Below are 13,189 nucleotides of genomic sequence, written 5' to 3' on the forward strand. Positions count from 1 at the left end.
CTTGCATCCGAAGAAGTGGGTATTCACCCACGAAAGCTCATGCTGCAAAACGTCTGTTAGTCTATAAGGTGCCACAGGATTCTTTGCTGATAAAATATGTGTATCTGAAAAAGTATAATATATTTGAAGAATATGAACGTAGACTTGCTTCCTTATACAGCTGTTTTTTATGATGTCAGTGCATTCATTTAGTTGATGTTGGCCAACCTAATAATTTCAAATGATGATTTGTAAGCAAAGTCTAAATGAGTTCTCCCTGACAGCTAGTGATGAGCTGGGGGCTAAGGCTTCAGGGCCAGATTATATTTACATTCACACCTAATCTACCTAGGTATCCAGCAAACAGAGCTGTGTTGTCCAAGTGATAGATTTTGGCTGGGGTTGGGTTACAAACCACTTGAATGTGGGGGGAACGGGGGATGAAATGTTGTTCTTATTGTATGAGTAAAGGGCAGTAGAACTGTACTTAGTCTGTGATGATTTTAAGGCATCAAGAGAGAGGGTGGGGACCTGTCCCTCTCCACTGTTTAAAGACAGAGCTGATTAGGCTCTATAGATAGTCTTTTGTTCTGTTAAGTGACCACTGCAGCTGAAATCACTGACAATCTGCTTAGTCCTGTTGTGGGGACAGTGTTCCTGTGGGTACAGAGACAGCCCAGACTGCACTAGCAGCAAGGTTCCCGCACTGAGAGCTCAGTTGAAATCACTGAGAGCTGGTGGAACCTCAAGAGACCAACTCGCAGAGGTCACAGTGGTAGGTGACAGCAGAAGGTGACTGTGCAGGGCCATTGGCAACAGAGTGGTAAAGTGAACCATGGCACAACGAACAGCCGTGGCCAGAGCAAACTGTGCCTTTTTGTCCCCCACCTGGAAGGTGTACTCACGTGAAAGCACCTCTGAACTCTGAGTCTCCACTGACCAAGGACAACACCGGTGAGTGGAGTGCAGTGGAGGGAAAAGTGAGGGGCATGTTAAATAAACATTTGTTTGTTGGACTATATTTTAGTCACTTTGCTCCAGAATGCTAGATTTGTGACTGGGAATGGAAACTTATATAAATATGTTTCCCAGTAGGCCAAGATTTTTAAAATGCAGTATTTGCCAAGGTTGTTATCTCACATTGTTGCTATCTTGAGAGGTCATTATGTTGGGGAGTTTCTGTACTAAACATTTTTATTATAATTAATTTTTACATAAGAATGGTCATACTGGGTCAGACCCATGGTCCATCTAGCCCAGTACCCTGTCTTACAACAGTGGTCAAGGCCAGGTGCTTCAGAGGGAATGAATAGAACAGGGAATCATCAAGTGATCCATCCCCTGTTGCCCATTCCCAGCCTCTGGCAAACAGGCTAGGGACACTCAGAGCATGGCATTGCATCCCTCTCATCCTGGCTAATAGCCACAGATGGACCTGTTCTCCAGGAATTTATCTAGGTCTTTTTAAAATCCTGTTATAGTTTTGGTCTTCACAGCATCCCCTGGCAAAGAGTTCCCTGGGTTGACTTTATATTGTGTGAAGAAATACTTCCTTTTGTTTTTTTTAAATCTGCTGCCTATTAATTTCTTCATTGGGTGACTGCTAGTTCTTGTGTTATGTGAAGGATTAAATAAAATTTCCTTATTCACTTTCTTCACACCAGTCAAGATTTTGTCGACCTCTATCATATCCCCATTAGTCATCTCTTTTCTAAGCTGAAAATTCCCAGTCACTTTAATCTCTCCTCCTGTTTCATACCCCTCATCATTTTAGTTGCCCATCTCTGTACCTTTTCCAATTCCAATATATATATTTTAGGATGTGTGACCAGATCTACACACACTATTCAAGGTGTGCACGTACCATGGATTTATATAGAGGCAATATGATATTTTCTGTCTTATTATCTATCCCTTTCTTAATGATTCCCAACATTGTTTGCTTTTGTGACTGTTGCTGCACATGGAGTGGATGTTTTCAGAGATCTATCCACAATGACTCCAAGATCTCTTCCTTGAGTGTTAACAGCTAATTCAGATGCCATCATTTTGTATGTATAGTTGAGATTGCTTTCCAATGTGCATTACTTTGCATTTATCAGCATTGACTTTAATTTGCCATTTTGTTGCCCAGTCACCCAGTTTTGTGAGATCCCTTTGTAGATCTTCGCAGTCTGCCTGGGACTTAACTATCTTGAATAATTTTGTATCATCTGCAAATTTTGCCACCTCACTGTTTACCCATTTTTCCAGATGAATATGTTGAATAGGACTGGTCCCAGTACTGACCCCTCAAGGATACCACTATTTATCTCTCTCCATTCTGAAAACTGATAATTTATTCCTACCCTTTGTTTCCCATCTTTTAACCAGTTACTGATCCATGAGAGGATCTTCCCTCTTACCCCATGATGGCTTACTTTTCAAAAGTCAATTTAAATTAAATACTTTTTTTTTAATTTTTTTTTTTTTAGAAATCTAGACCTGTTATGTGTTTTGGTGTAACTTGCATTTTCCTTATGTTAAATTTGGATTATCCTAACAAAACATTTACTTTATTCACTTTCTTCACATCAGTCAAGATTTTATAGACTTTAGCATATCCCCCCTTAGTTGTCTCTTTTCTAAGCTGAAAATTCCCAGTCATTTTAATTTCTTCTCCTGTTTCATACCCCTAATCATTTTAGTTGCCCATCTCTGTACTTTTTGCATTTCCAGTATGTCTTTTTTGGGATAGGGTAACCAGATCTGCACACAGTATTCAAGGTGTACATGTGCCATGGATTTATATAGAGGCAATATGATATTTTCTGTCTTATTATCTATCCCTTTCTTAAAAAAGCAAAGGTTTCAGAGGAGCAGCCGTGTTAGTCTGTATTGCAAAAAGAACATAAGCTTTTGTGGGCTACATCCATTGAAGTGGACTGTAGCCCACGAAAGCTTATGCTCAAATAAATTTGTTAGTCTCTAAGGTGCCACAAGTGCTCCTGTTCTTTTTAAAGAAGCAAACAGAATGTTGGGAATCACTGACTGCCGCTGCACACTGAGTGGATGTTTTCAGAGAACTATCCACAATGACTGCAAGATCTTTCTTGAGTGTTAACAGCTAATTCAGACTCCTTCATTTTGTATGTATAGTTGAGATTGTTTTCCAATGTACATTACTTTGCATTTATCAACATTAAATTTCATCTGCCATTTTTTTTGCCCAGTCACCCAGTTTTATGAGATCCCTTTGTAATTCTTCGCAGTCTGCCTGGGACTTACCTATCTTGAATAGTTTTGTATCATCTGCAAATTTTGCCACCTCACTGTTTACCCATTTTTCCAGATCATTTATGAATATGTTGAACAGCACTGGTCCCAGTACCGACCCCTCAGGGATACCACTATTTATCTCTCTCCATTCTGAGAACTGATAATTTATTCCTAACCTTTGTTTCCCATCTTTTAACCAGTTACTGATCCATGAGAGGATCTTCCCTCTTACCCTATGATGGCTTACTTTTCAAAAGTCAATTTAAATTAAATACTTTTTTTTTAAATGTATATTTTTTTTAGAAATCTAGACCTGTTATGTGTTTTGGTGTAACTTGCATTATTCTTATGTTAAATTTGCATAATCCTAACAAAACATTTACTTTATTCATATCTCTTTTACATATCTCATTGGTCCTGACACCCCCCCCTGTAAATTCGAACACCCCCCCTAATTTCAATTCCTGGGGAAACCACTGGTCCTGACGGTCCCAGAGCCGGGCAAGTGTTTAACAGTCACATAGAAAGTGAAGGAACTTCCTGGGCAAAACAGCAGTGTGCTGCTGGGGGAGGGGGAATCCACAGCTGTTTTTTTTTTTTAAGTGTCGTGATGCAAATTATCTTGCAACAAAATAAATAAAACATAAGGAAACTCACAGGCAAAAATCTCTGCCCCATAACACTGGAACAGGCATAGCTATAATATCGTTTCGCCTCTGTAACATCCCATTTCCCCTACACCCTTAGATGACTGTGTGTTTCCCCAGACATAGGTTTGTATCACAGGTTGTAGTGTGGGATGGTCCTGGGATCAGATTGTGTTTGAGAAACACCCTGGAGTTGTGGGATTAATGGCAGGGGCTGGGACATTCACAGGAGCCCAAGAGAGTTGGGTGCCTAACCTAAGTTAATTGTCATCCCATAGGTGCAGGAAGGGGCAGAGGTTAGGGTGCCTATGGAGGGGTTAACGGTGCTGAGAAGCAAGTAAAGGACGCCCATGGATGGAGCAGGGTTAAGGACACTCATGGAGGGGCACTGTTAAGGTTGTAGGCTGTCCCTTAGCCTGGACAGGCCATGTTACTGTTATGTAACCATGTCCCAGCCCCATCTCCCCACATCTCTCCCTAGAGCGGGCACGGGAGGAGTATCTCCTGCTGAGGCTGGTGTCTCTTCAGAATGCTGATGGCTCATGGGACCTGGACTCCCAGCTGGCTGCCGCACTGGGAGTGAGCAAGACCGACGCCAGGGGGAGGATGCCCAGTAAGGTGAGTGCAGGAGGGGACAGGGACAAAGGAGAGGTGGGGAGAGATGGGGCTCAGGTGCCATGAGTTGAGCCTGTTCGCTGCTCCCAGATAAGACTGGGGGTGACCCAGTCTGAGGGCAGCTGGATCAAAAGACCCTTGAACCTGGCTGGAGCCCAGTGGGTGAGACGGGCCCAGAGCAGGGGGCTGAGAACCCCCAAACGGGTTGGAGCATTGGATCAAGAGGTCCTAGGGCTGGGGGAGGAGGGGACATGGGGAGGCCCAGGCCGGGCCCCCTCTGAGGCTGTCTCCCATCCCCTGGGCATGGCACTGGGTATCTGGGTAGGGGGTCCACAGTGCTAGAGCTGGGAACCGTCTGAGTCTGAGGAGGGGGCTCTGGATTGGGGGGTTCCCAGGGCAGGGGGATAGGGGCAGCGCTGGTGGGGTTCCCAGGGTGGGGGGATGGGGGGTCAGCACTCAGGGAAATGGGGGGGGGTCCACAGGGCAGGGGGAGGGGGCAGCGCTCGGGGGAGGCAAGAAGGGTCCTCAGGGCAGGTGCTGTCTCAGGCTCTCTCTCTCTCTCCTCCCCCACCCCAGGACGTGCCCCCCAGCGTCTGGGCCACGGTGCTGGCCGTGGTCTGGCTGCACAGCCGGGCCGCGGGGCAGCGCGACGAGTGGGAGCTGCTGGAGGCCAAGGCTGTGGGCTGGGTGCGGGGCCAAGCAGGTGAGACGGGAGTGGGGGGTTGGGGGCAGGGCCCAGGGCCTCGACCGGAGAACCCTGGGCCCCATGGAAACCCCACAGCCCAGAGCCCCAGCCCTGCCCCCCAGGGCCCCATAGCCCAGCCCTCTAGAGCCCCTATCCCCAGCGTCTCCCTGTCCCGATCTCAGCACCTGTCCAGGGTCTCCTTGCCCAGCCCCCCAGTGCCTTTACTCCCCTGCTCCCCCATGCCAGTGCCCCACACTCTGTGAGCTCTCTGCCCGTTGTTCCTAGGCCCGCCCCTGTTTCTCTGGCTGGTGTCTCCCCCAACCCCCGACCCTCACTACCCCATTTCCCAGGCTGGTGTCTCCCCCCCAACCACCTGAAATGCCCCCCTCCCCACTTCCCAGGCTGGTGTCTCCCCCCTCCCACCCCCGGCCCTCGCTACCCCATTCCTCAACTGGTGTCTGTTCCACCCCCCCCTTCCCCCCGTTTTCCTAGCTGATGTTTCCCCCCTGACGTCCCCTTCTTGTTTCAGGGCCACGGCTGAGTGAATGCCTGGAAGCTGCCAACACCCTGCTGGGGTGCACCATTGGCCCTGCCGTCTTCAGGCTCTGAGCCCCCCTGCAGGATGCCTATTCCCACCCCCTAAGCTACCCCAACTGGGAAGCCCCAAAGGTCAGCAGGGGGCACTGGGTGTAGACCCACCTGGCCGGCCTGTGCCCAGCCCGGAGCTAACCCCCCGCTGAGATCCCATCACTGCCACCAATTTGGATGCATCCAGCTCCTGCTGGCTGAAGAGGCGCCATGGCTGCCCCCCGGCTCCACCCCACACTCACCCAGCGTTCAGTAACCCCCACGCAGTTCACAGCTGCCACCTCCTCTCAGGATTGTGGGAGGGAGTCCTCTGGATTGCCAGTGTCAATGTCGCACATTTATTCGCTTTTTCCAAATGACCCTCCATAGGTGGCTGCACTGACCTTGCCCTGCATGAGCCATCGAGTGTAAACCTAGTCCCATCCGCACGGAGTTCAGCTGTTTGACAGACAGACTGACAGGATCTTTGCGTGTCCATCGAGTGTAAACCTAGTCCCATCCGCACGGAGTTCAGCTGTTTGACAGACAGACTGACAGGATCTTTGCGTGTCCAACTTCATTTGGTCATAATGGCAGATATCTCTTCGATAGACCGTCCGGAACATGAACCGTAGCCCATGGATTTGCACACATTATTGATTTGCTCCATGTCCAAAGTAGAGCTGGTCAGACGTGTTCCAGCTGAACACCGTTCGGTTGGCAGCTGGGATTCAGTGGGGAAGGCTGACAGGTGGAAGTGGGCAGCAGAGAGAGGACGCTGTGTGTTGTGAATCTGTCCCCATTCACCAGCTGCTGAATTCTCTACCGAAGGAAGAAATGCTTAAAACCTGGCCATCCATCCCGATGGCCCACCTTGCGCAGCGGCAGGCTCTTCTCAGGACGTCCTGGGGCTCCAGCAAACACTGGAAGAGCTCAGCTCTTTAATTCCCCAGGGAGAAAGTGTTACGTTTATCAAGGACTGCCCCAAAATAGCAAAGACGCAAACAGTTTTCCCTCTTCGCGTTAACCAGCATCGACCCCCCTCAAACCGCTCTCACCACGTGCCTCTGTGCTGGGTCGTGTCCCTAGTTCAGGCTTTCCGTGTCTGAGAAGGCAGCTCAGCCGATGTAATGCACAGCCCCCAGATCCCATCACCGCCCCGTGCCCCTCATTGCACGGAGGCTCTGGGGAAGGATCAGGAGACCAGGTATTTGATCGATTGCCTTGAGCCAGCACTGGGAAGGAACGCAGCCCTTTGACTGAGATTCCCCCCACGGGGCAGATGGAACTCAGAGATCCTAATTCTCATGGCCCGCTATGAACAGTGGGACTTAGATGCCATTGGTGACATCCTGGCCCTATTGAAACCAAATGGCCTTTTGCCTTCCACTCCAGCAGGTGCAGAATTTCAGCCCGAGTCTTTTCAGTGGCCTTCAGATAAACTCCGTCGGCAGAAGCTGGTTGCCTAGTTCCTGTAGGCTCCTTTGGAAAGCCCCATTAGCAGTGGCCTTCGAGGCAGGCCCTGTCTATATACCTGAGCCTTTAGAGAAAGAGAGAGAAAATCCACATGCAGGATAACACCATCAAGTCATACAACCGTCTGTACTCACACGTCCGTGGCCTCACGTAGTGTAGCACAGCCAGTAATGTCTGAACAGTCCAGCATGTAACGCTCTGTCCGTGCCCATCTGGTGCCCAGTTCCTAGCTGCTCTGCTTGGCCCTGGGTTGGCTTTGGGTGGTAGTGACTAGAGCAGGGGCCTGGCTCATGGCGTTCCTGGGTTCTGCTCTGGTTCCTGGAGGCAGAGATGGCCTAGTGGGTCGAGCGGGGGGGCTGGGACTCAGGACTCCTGGCTTCTCCTGTGGTAAAAGCGTCACAGACACTAAACAGATGTAAACACACTGAGCAGAGCAGGAGTCACCCTCAGTCTCACGGGGCCTTAGTGGGCCAGAGTCTTTCCCACCCTTCCACCAGGATGCATGCCCCATGGCGAGAAGGTCCTGGCCACGTGATGGGTCTGAGCGAGTTCCTGCTCATCCTTTCAGAACCAAAGGCCTTTCTTGGGTTCCTCAGTTCTGGAAAGTCAGCCTGGCCCAGTCTGTGTGACCCCCCTCCCTCACCGATGGCGTGGAACTTCTCTGGAGCCCTGTCTCCGGCAGCGTGTCTGGATGGCATCAGAAACCCAGACTTGGAGACAAGGGGTTTCCAAGTGCTTGTGCGTCTGCACTGCATGGGAAGCCTGGGTGTGTGCTTGCTGGACCTGGCTCTCATGGCTGTGCTAATACGTTCACACTGCACTGCGCAGACTCTGGAAACAACAGGGCTCGGACCCATGTCTCAGCTGGATTTGGGCTCTGCCCCAGCCCCCTTCGCTGCAGCCTAGGGCTCTGAGTGCTGGCGGCGCTGAGTCAATTACTGACCCAGAAATGGTTCTGAAGAAGAAACGCCACATATCAAAAAGCTAGTTTACATCTCCTCTTGCTGTGAGTCGGGCAGGGGGAACCTAGGCTAGCCCGAGAGGTGTTTCTCCAGCCTGTTCTTAAAACCTTCCAGTGACAGGGACTCCACCGCCTCCTTGGCAGCCTGTTGCAGAGCTTCACTCCCCTGAGGGTTAGAAAGTGTTTCCTGGTATCTGAAGATAAGCTCATTACTGCTTGTCCTACCTTCAGGGGACATGGGGAACAACTGATTCCCGTCCTCTTTAGAACTGGCCATAAGGTATTTGCAGACTATCAGGTCGCCCCTAAGTCTTCTATTCTCAAGACTAAACAGGCCCTGTTTTGTTTTTTTAATCTTTCTTCCTAGGTCAGGTTTTCTAAACGTTTGCTCACTTTTTCTGCTCTCCTCTAGACTCCTCCAATTTATCCACGTCTTGCCTAAAATGCGGCACCCAGAACTGCAGCTGGGGCCTCACCAGTGCCGAGTGGAGCGGGACAGTTCCCTCTCGTGTCCTACCTACGACCCTCCCGTTAATACAGCCCAGAGTGAGATTAGTGCTGCTGGGCCTGTGCTACACAGGAGGGGCAGAGGAGATGGTCACATTGATCAAGGCCAGAAGAGCCCAGTGAGTCATCTCCTCCCGTCCAGTACCTATAATGCAGCTTCCGTCTCATTTCTTAGCCGTTGCTGCCCTCTGGTGACCACATGAAGGAACCAGAATTCCACCACCATCAGCCTTGTTCTCCATCTTTGCTCATTACTGGTTTGCTTCCAAATGCTTCTCTCCCATTTGTCAGTCCAAACGGCTATACACCAAGGGCTGGTTGGATCGGTTCGTAGGGTGCCAGGCACCAGCACAGATTTGCCTTTGTGTTGTTAATTCAGCAGCAGGTAATGCACGTAGGTGCCAGTCCTAGTGAGACGGGGGCCCATGGGAGTTTGGCCTTTGATTTCAGCGGGGACAGGTTTTGCACCCACTGTCTGTCTAGGAAGGTGAATGCTTCTGATCACTGCAGGAGTTGAGCCCGGATGATGTGACTCCAATGGATATACAACCAAGTCCTGCCAGCTGGGGATCTGTCCCAGTGACCCCAATGGCACAACGACTGATGGACACCAGCGGAGGATCTGTCCCACAGAGCTTAAGCTGAGATTATCCCGTTCTGACTAGGGGATTTGAACACACAATTCCCATTACATTTAGTCTGAAAACCTCAACCTAAGTGAGCCGCTCAGGGGCACCCAGGGAGCAGGGGCGGCTCCGGGCCCCAGCCGTTTGCACACGCTTGGCGTGACAAGCCGCGGGGGCCGCTCTGCCGGCATCGTGAGGGCGGCAGGCAGGCTGCCTCCGGCGGTTTGCCTGCGGAGGATCCACTGGTCCCGCGGCTTCGGAGGACCTCCCGCTGAAGCTGCAGGACCAGCGGACCTTCCGCAGGCAAACCGCCGGAGGCAGCCTGCCTGCCGTGCTTGGGGCAGCAAAATCCCTATAGCTGCCCCTGCCAGGGAGCCTGCAGCAAGGCCAGGAACAGAGCTCTAAGTTCCAAGGGCCGGTCTGATGCCTCAAACACATGCCCAGCCGTCATCTCCCCGCTGGGGTCTCTGGCATGCGCCATGCACAGACGAGGCTACGTAGCAATGCTCCCTTCTGGCCTTAGAGCAGCTGGGAACCTGCGACTCTCCTAGTGAAACTGATGCAGGGCTGTTCAAAGCGATCGTTTAGCAGGTGGCTTCCTGCTCCTCTGGCCTAACTCCCCTAGAAAGGAATAGAACCTGGGCATCTAAACCCCTTAGGCAGTTTGGAAACCTTTGCCTTAATGTCTTGGTTTTAGCCAGTGTTTTTCAGGCTTGCTGGGCAGGCCTGAGATGTCTGGCCAGGGATTTTTTTCCTGGCTACCTTGAGGCACCTGAGTTTGAAAACTTTTGCCGAAGGGATTGGGCTGAGGGCGCAAAGGAAGCCTGGGCAGCTCTGGGATCACAGTGAAGGTCTCTGGATCCCCATCAGGTGCTCCAAGCTGTCGTTATTATGAATTCTTCTCCTTTGCCAAACTTACGCCAGTGAGAGTAAGGTTAGAAACTGACCTCTGGAGACAAAGCCGGTCTCACGTGCCCTGATGTATAGCAGCATCAGCCCCGGTTAAGTCTGATTTATACTGTGAAGATAGAAGTGTAAATGTTTCTGATGCTATATAACTGTGTGTGTATGGGAGGAAGGGGGGATTTTGGGGTGTTGTTATGACCCTGCTGTGTGCCTCAGTTTCCCCATATGCAGCATGGTTGCCCAGCAGGGGCAAAGGACTCTGTGTTTTCAGGAAAGGCTAAAAGACACAGACATTGGTGACACCTCCCTGCCCGGGGGAAATGAAGAGTTGTTAAGGAACCAGCTAGAACCAACCCATGTGAACAAGGTGCCCAGCGACCCGATGCCAGGGCCACTGCCACTGGATCTCCCCCGCTGTCTCAGCAGGGAAGCAGAGCAAAGACCCCAGCTGGAGAAGGAAGGACTGGGGAGCCGGGAGCTGAGGGGAAGAGGTGGCTTCTGGGATCTCTCTCGCCTGGGAATGGACTACGGAGGTCAGACAGATACAGCCAGAACACAGGGTGCTACTCCAACTGGGGTGGGCCTCGGGCTGACCCGAACCCACACTGCTTTCACTTTCATTTCTCTGTGCCAATGTGCAAAGTGCCAACACTGTGTCCGAGTGACTAATAAACCTGGCTGTTTCGTGTGCACTGCTTGAGTGTCGCTGCAAATCATGGGGGAGGCGCTTTGGTCCCTGCCGAATGGTCATGGCTCTCCCTGGGGTCCGGCTCCGCTGGCCTCACCTCATGGAGCTTATGGGGGCAGGCAGGAGGGCTGGAGACCCTTAGGGTCAGTCCAAGAGGCAGTGAGACTGTGTGGCTTCCCCTGAAGGGAGAGTTGGACGCCCTGGGGGTTCGGCCCATCCAAGGGGGTCCTGCAAGGGGCTGCTTCAAAGCTGGGGCTGTAGCACTGATCCTGGGGATCCCGGACAGTATGTGAGGCTGTTCCCCCTGCTGGAGGCTATTGGATCTGGGGTGTGTGTGTTGGGGGGGTCCTCGGCAGGAGGGAACGAGACCTGCTTAGTGTGTGGGTGCATCCCTGTGTCCTCGGCTGCTGCTCGGTGTGTGTGTGTGTGTGTGTGTATTTCCCTTCTGTGCACCCTTTGAAAAGAAGGGTGCCTGTTCTTTGTGTTTGCAGCGGTGGGGGGGAGGGGGTGATGCATGGGGACCACTCAGTTCTGCCTGGGACTGGCCAGCCAGGGGCTGCTGGAGCGCAGAACTCAGCAGAAATACTAGCACGCTCAGGATGCTCTGGGGTGGGGCTGGGGATGAGGGGCTCAGGGCTGGGGCAGAGAGTTGGGTGCAGGGGGTGAGGGTTCTGGCTGGAGGTGCAGGCTCTGGGGTGGGTCAGGGATGAGGGGTTTGGGGTGCAGAAGGGAGCTCCGGGCCTGTGGCAGTGAGAGAGGACTCCCCCCAGTGCTCTCTCCCTGCAGCAGCACCTGGACTGGGGCGGGGGAAGACACATAGAAAAACAAACTGTTGAGCAATAGTCAACATGGTTTCTTGTAAAGGGAAATCGTGTCTTACTAATCTATTAGAGTTCTTTGAAGGGGTCAACAAACGTGGACAAGGAGGATCCGGTGGACATAGTGTACTTAGATTTCCAGAAAGCGTTTGACATGGTCCCTCACCAAAGGCTCTTACGTAAATTAAGCTGTCATGGGATAAAAAGGAAGGTCCTTTCATGGATTGAGAACTGGTTAAAGGACAGGGAACAAAGGGTAGGAATTAATGGTAAATTCTCAGAATGGAGAGGGGTAACTAGTGGTGTTCCCCAGAGGTCAGTCCTAGGACCAATCCTATTCAATTTATTCATAAATGATCTGGAGAAAGGGGTAAACAGTGAGGTAGCAAAGTTTGCAGATGATACTAAACTGCTCAAGATAGTTAAGACCAAAGCAGATTGTGAAGAACTTCAAAAAGATCTCACAAAACTAAGTGATTGGGCAACAAAATGGCAAATGAAATTTAATGTGGATAAATGTAAAGTAATGCACATTGGAAAAAATAACCCCAACTATACATACAACATGATGGGGGCTAATTTAGCTGCAAGGAGTCAGGAAAAAGATCTTGGAGTCATCGTGGATAGTTCTCTGAAGATGTCCACGCAGTGTGCAGAGGCGGTCAAAAAAGCAAACACTATGTTAGGAATCATTAAAAAGGGGATAGAGAACAAGACGGAGAATATAGTATTGCCCTTATATAAATCCATGGTACGCCCACATCTCGAATACTGTGTACAGATGTGGTCTCCTCACCTCAAAAAAGATATTCTAGCACTAGAAAAGGTTCAGAAAAGGGCAACTAAAATGATTAGGGGTTTGGAGAGGGTCCCATACGAGGAAAGATTAAAGAGGCTAGGACTCTTCAGCTTGGAAAAGAGAAGACTAAGGGGGAATATGATAGAGGTATATAAAATCATGAGTGGTGTCGAGAAAGTGGATAAGGAAAAGTTATTTACTTATTCCCATAATACAAGAACTAGGGGTCACCAAATGAAATTAATAGGCAGCAGGTTTAAAACAAATAAAAGGAAGTTCTTCTTCACGCAGCGCACAGTCAACTTGTGGAACTCCTTACCTGAGGAGGTTGTGAAGGCTAGGACTATAACGATGTTTAAAAGGGGACTGGATAAATTCATGGTGGTTAAGTCCATAAATGGCTATTAGCCAGGATGGGTAAGGAATGGGTGGGTGTTCCTAGCCTCTGTTTCTCAGAGGATGGAGATGGATGGCAGGAGAGAGATCACTTGATCATTGCCTATTAGGTTCACTCCCTCTGGGGCACCTGGCATTGGCCACTGTCGGTAGACAGATACTGGGCTAGATGGACCTTTGTTCTGACCCGGTACGGCCATTCTTATGTTCTTATGTGCCTCTCCCTGCCACGGAAGCTCTGGGGCTGGGGCTACACGATAA

The 13,189-nt window shown here is 50.5% G+C and overlaps 1 protein-coding gene and 1 long non-coding RNA gene across 2 annotated transcripts in view; one reads left to right on the forward strand and one right to left on the reverse strand.

Moving 5' to 3' along the window:
* LOC123348544 overlaps window positions 1-6,386 on the reverse strand; it is a 29,740-nt gene extending 23,354 nt beyond the window's left edge. Inside the window, exons 1-2 of the long non-coding RNA XR_006573204.1 lie at window positions 6,262-6,386; window positions 6,156-6,185 (exon numbers count right to left, since the gene is read on the reverse strand). This is a non-coding gene — a long non-coding RNA (uncharacterized LOC123348544). The remainder of the gene's footprint in view (window positions 1-6,155; window positions 6,186-6,261) is intronic.
* Window positions 1-9,502, forward strand: part of LOC123348543 (von Willebrand factor A domain-containing protein 5A-like) — a 34,346-nt gene extending 24,844 nt beyond the window's left edge. The window contains exons 16-18 of the mRNA XM_044986056.1: window positions 4,366-4,502; window positions 5,076-5,202; window positions 5,714-9,502. Coding sequence (XP_044841991.1) covers window positions 4,366-4,502; window positions 5,076-5,202; window positions 5,714-5,793 — 344 coding nt within the window. The 3' untranslated portion in view covers window positions 5,794-9,502. The remainder of the gene's footprint in view (window positions 1-4,365; window positions 4,503-5,075; window positions 5,203-5,713) is intronic.
* The last annotated feature ends 3,687 nt before the right edge of the window (window positions 9,503-13,189 follow it).

This window comes from Mauremys mutica, chromosome 13, assembly GCF_020497125.1.
Source record: "Mauremys mutica isolate MM-2020 ecotype Southern chromosome 13, ASM2049712v1, whole genome shotgun sequence".
NCBI lineage: Eukaryota > Metazoa > Chordata > Testudines > Geoemydidae > Mauremys > Mauremys mutica.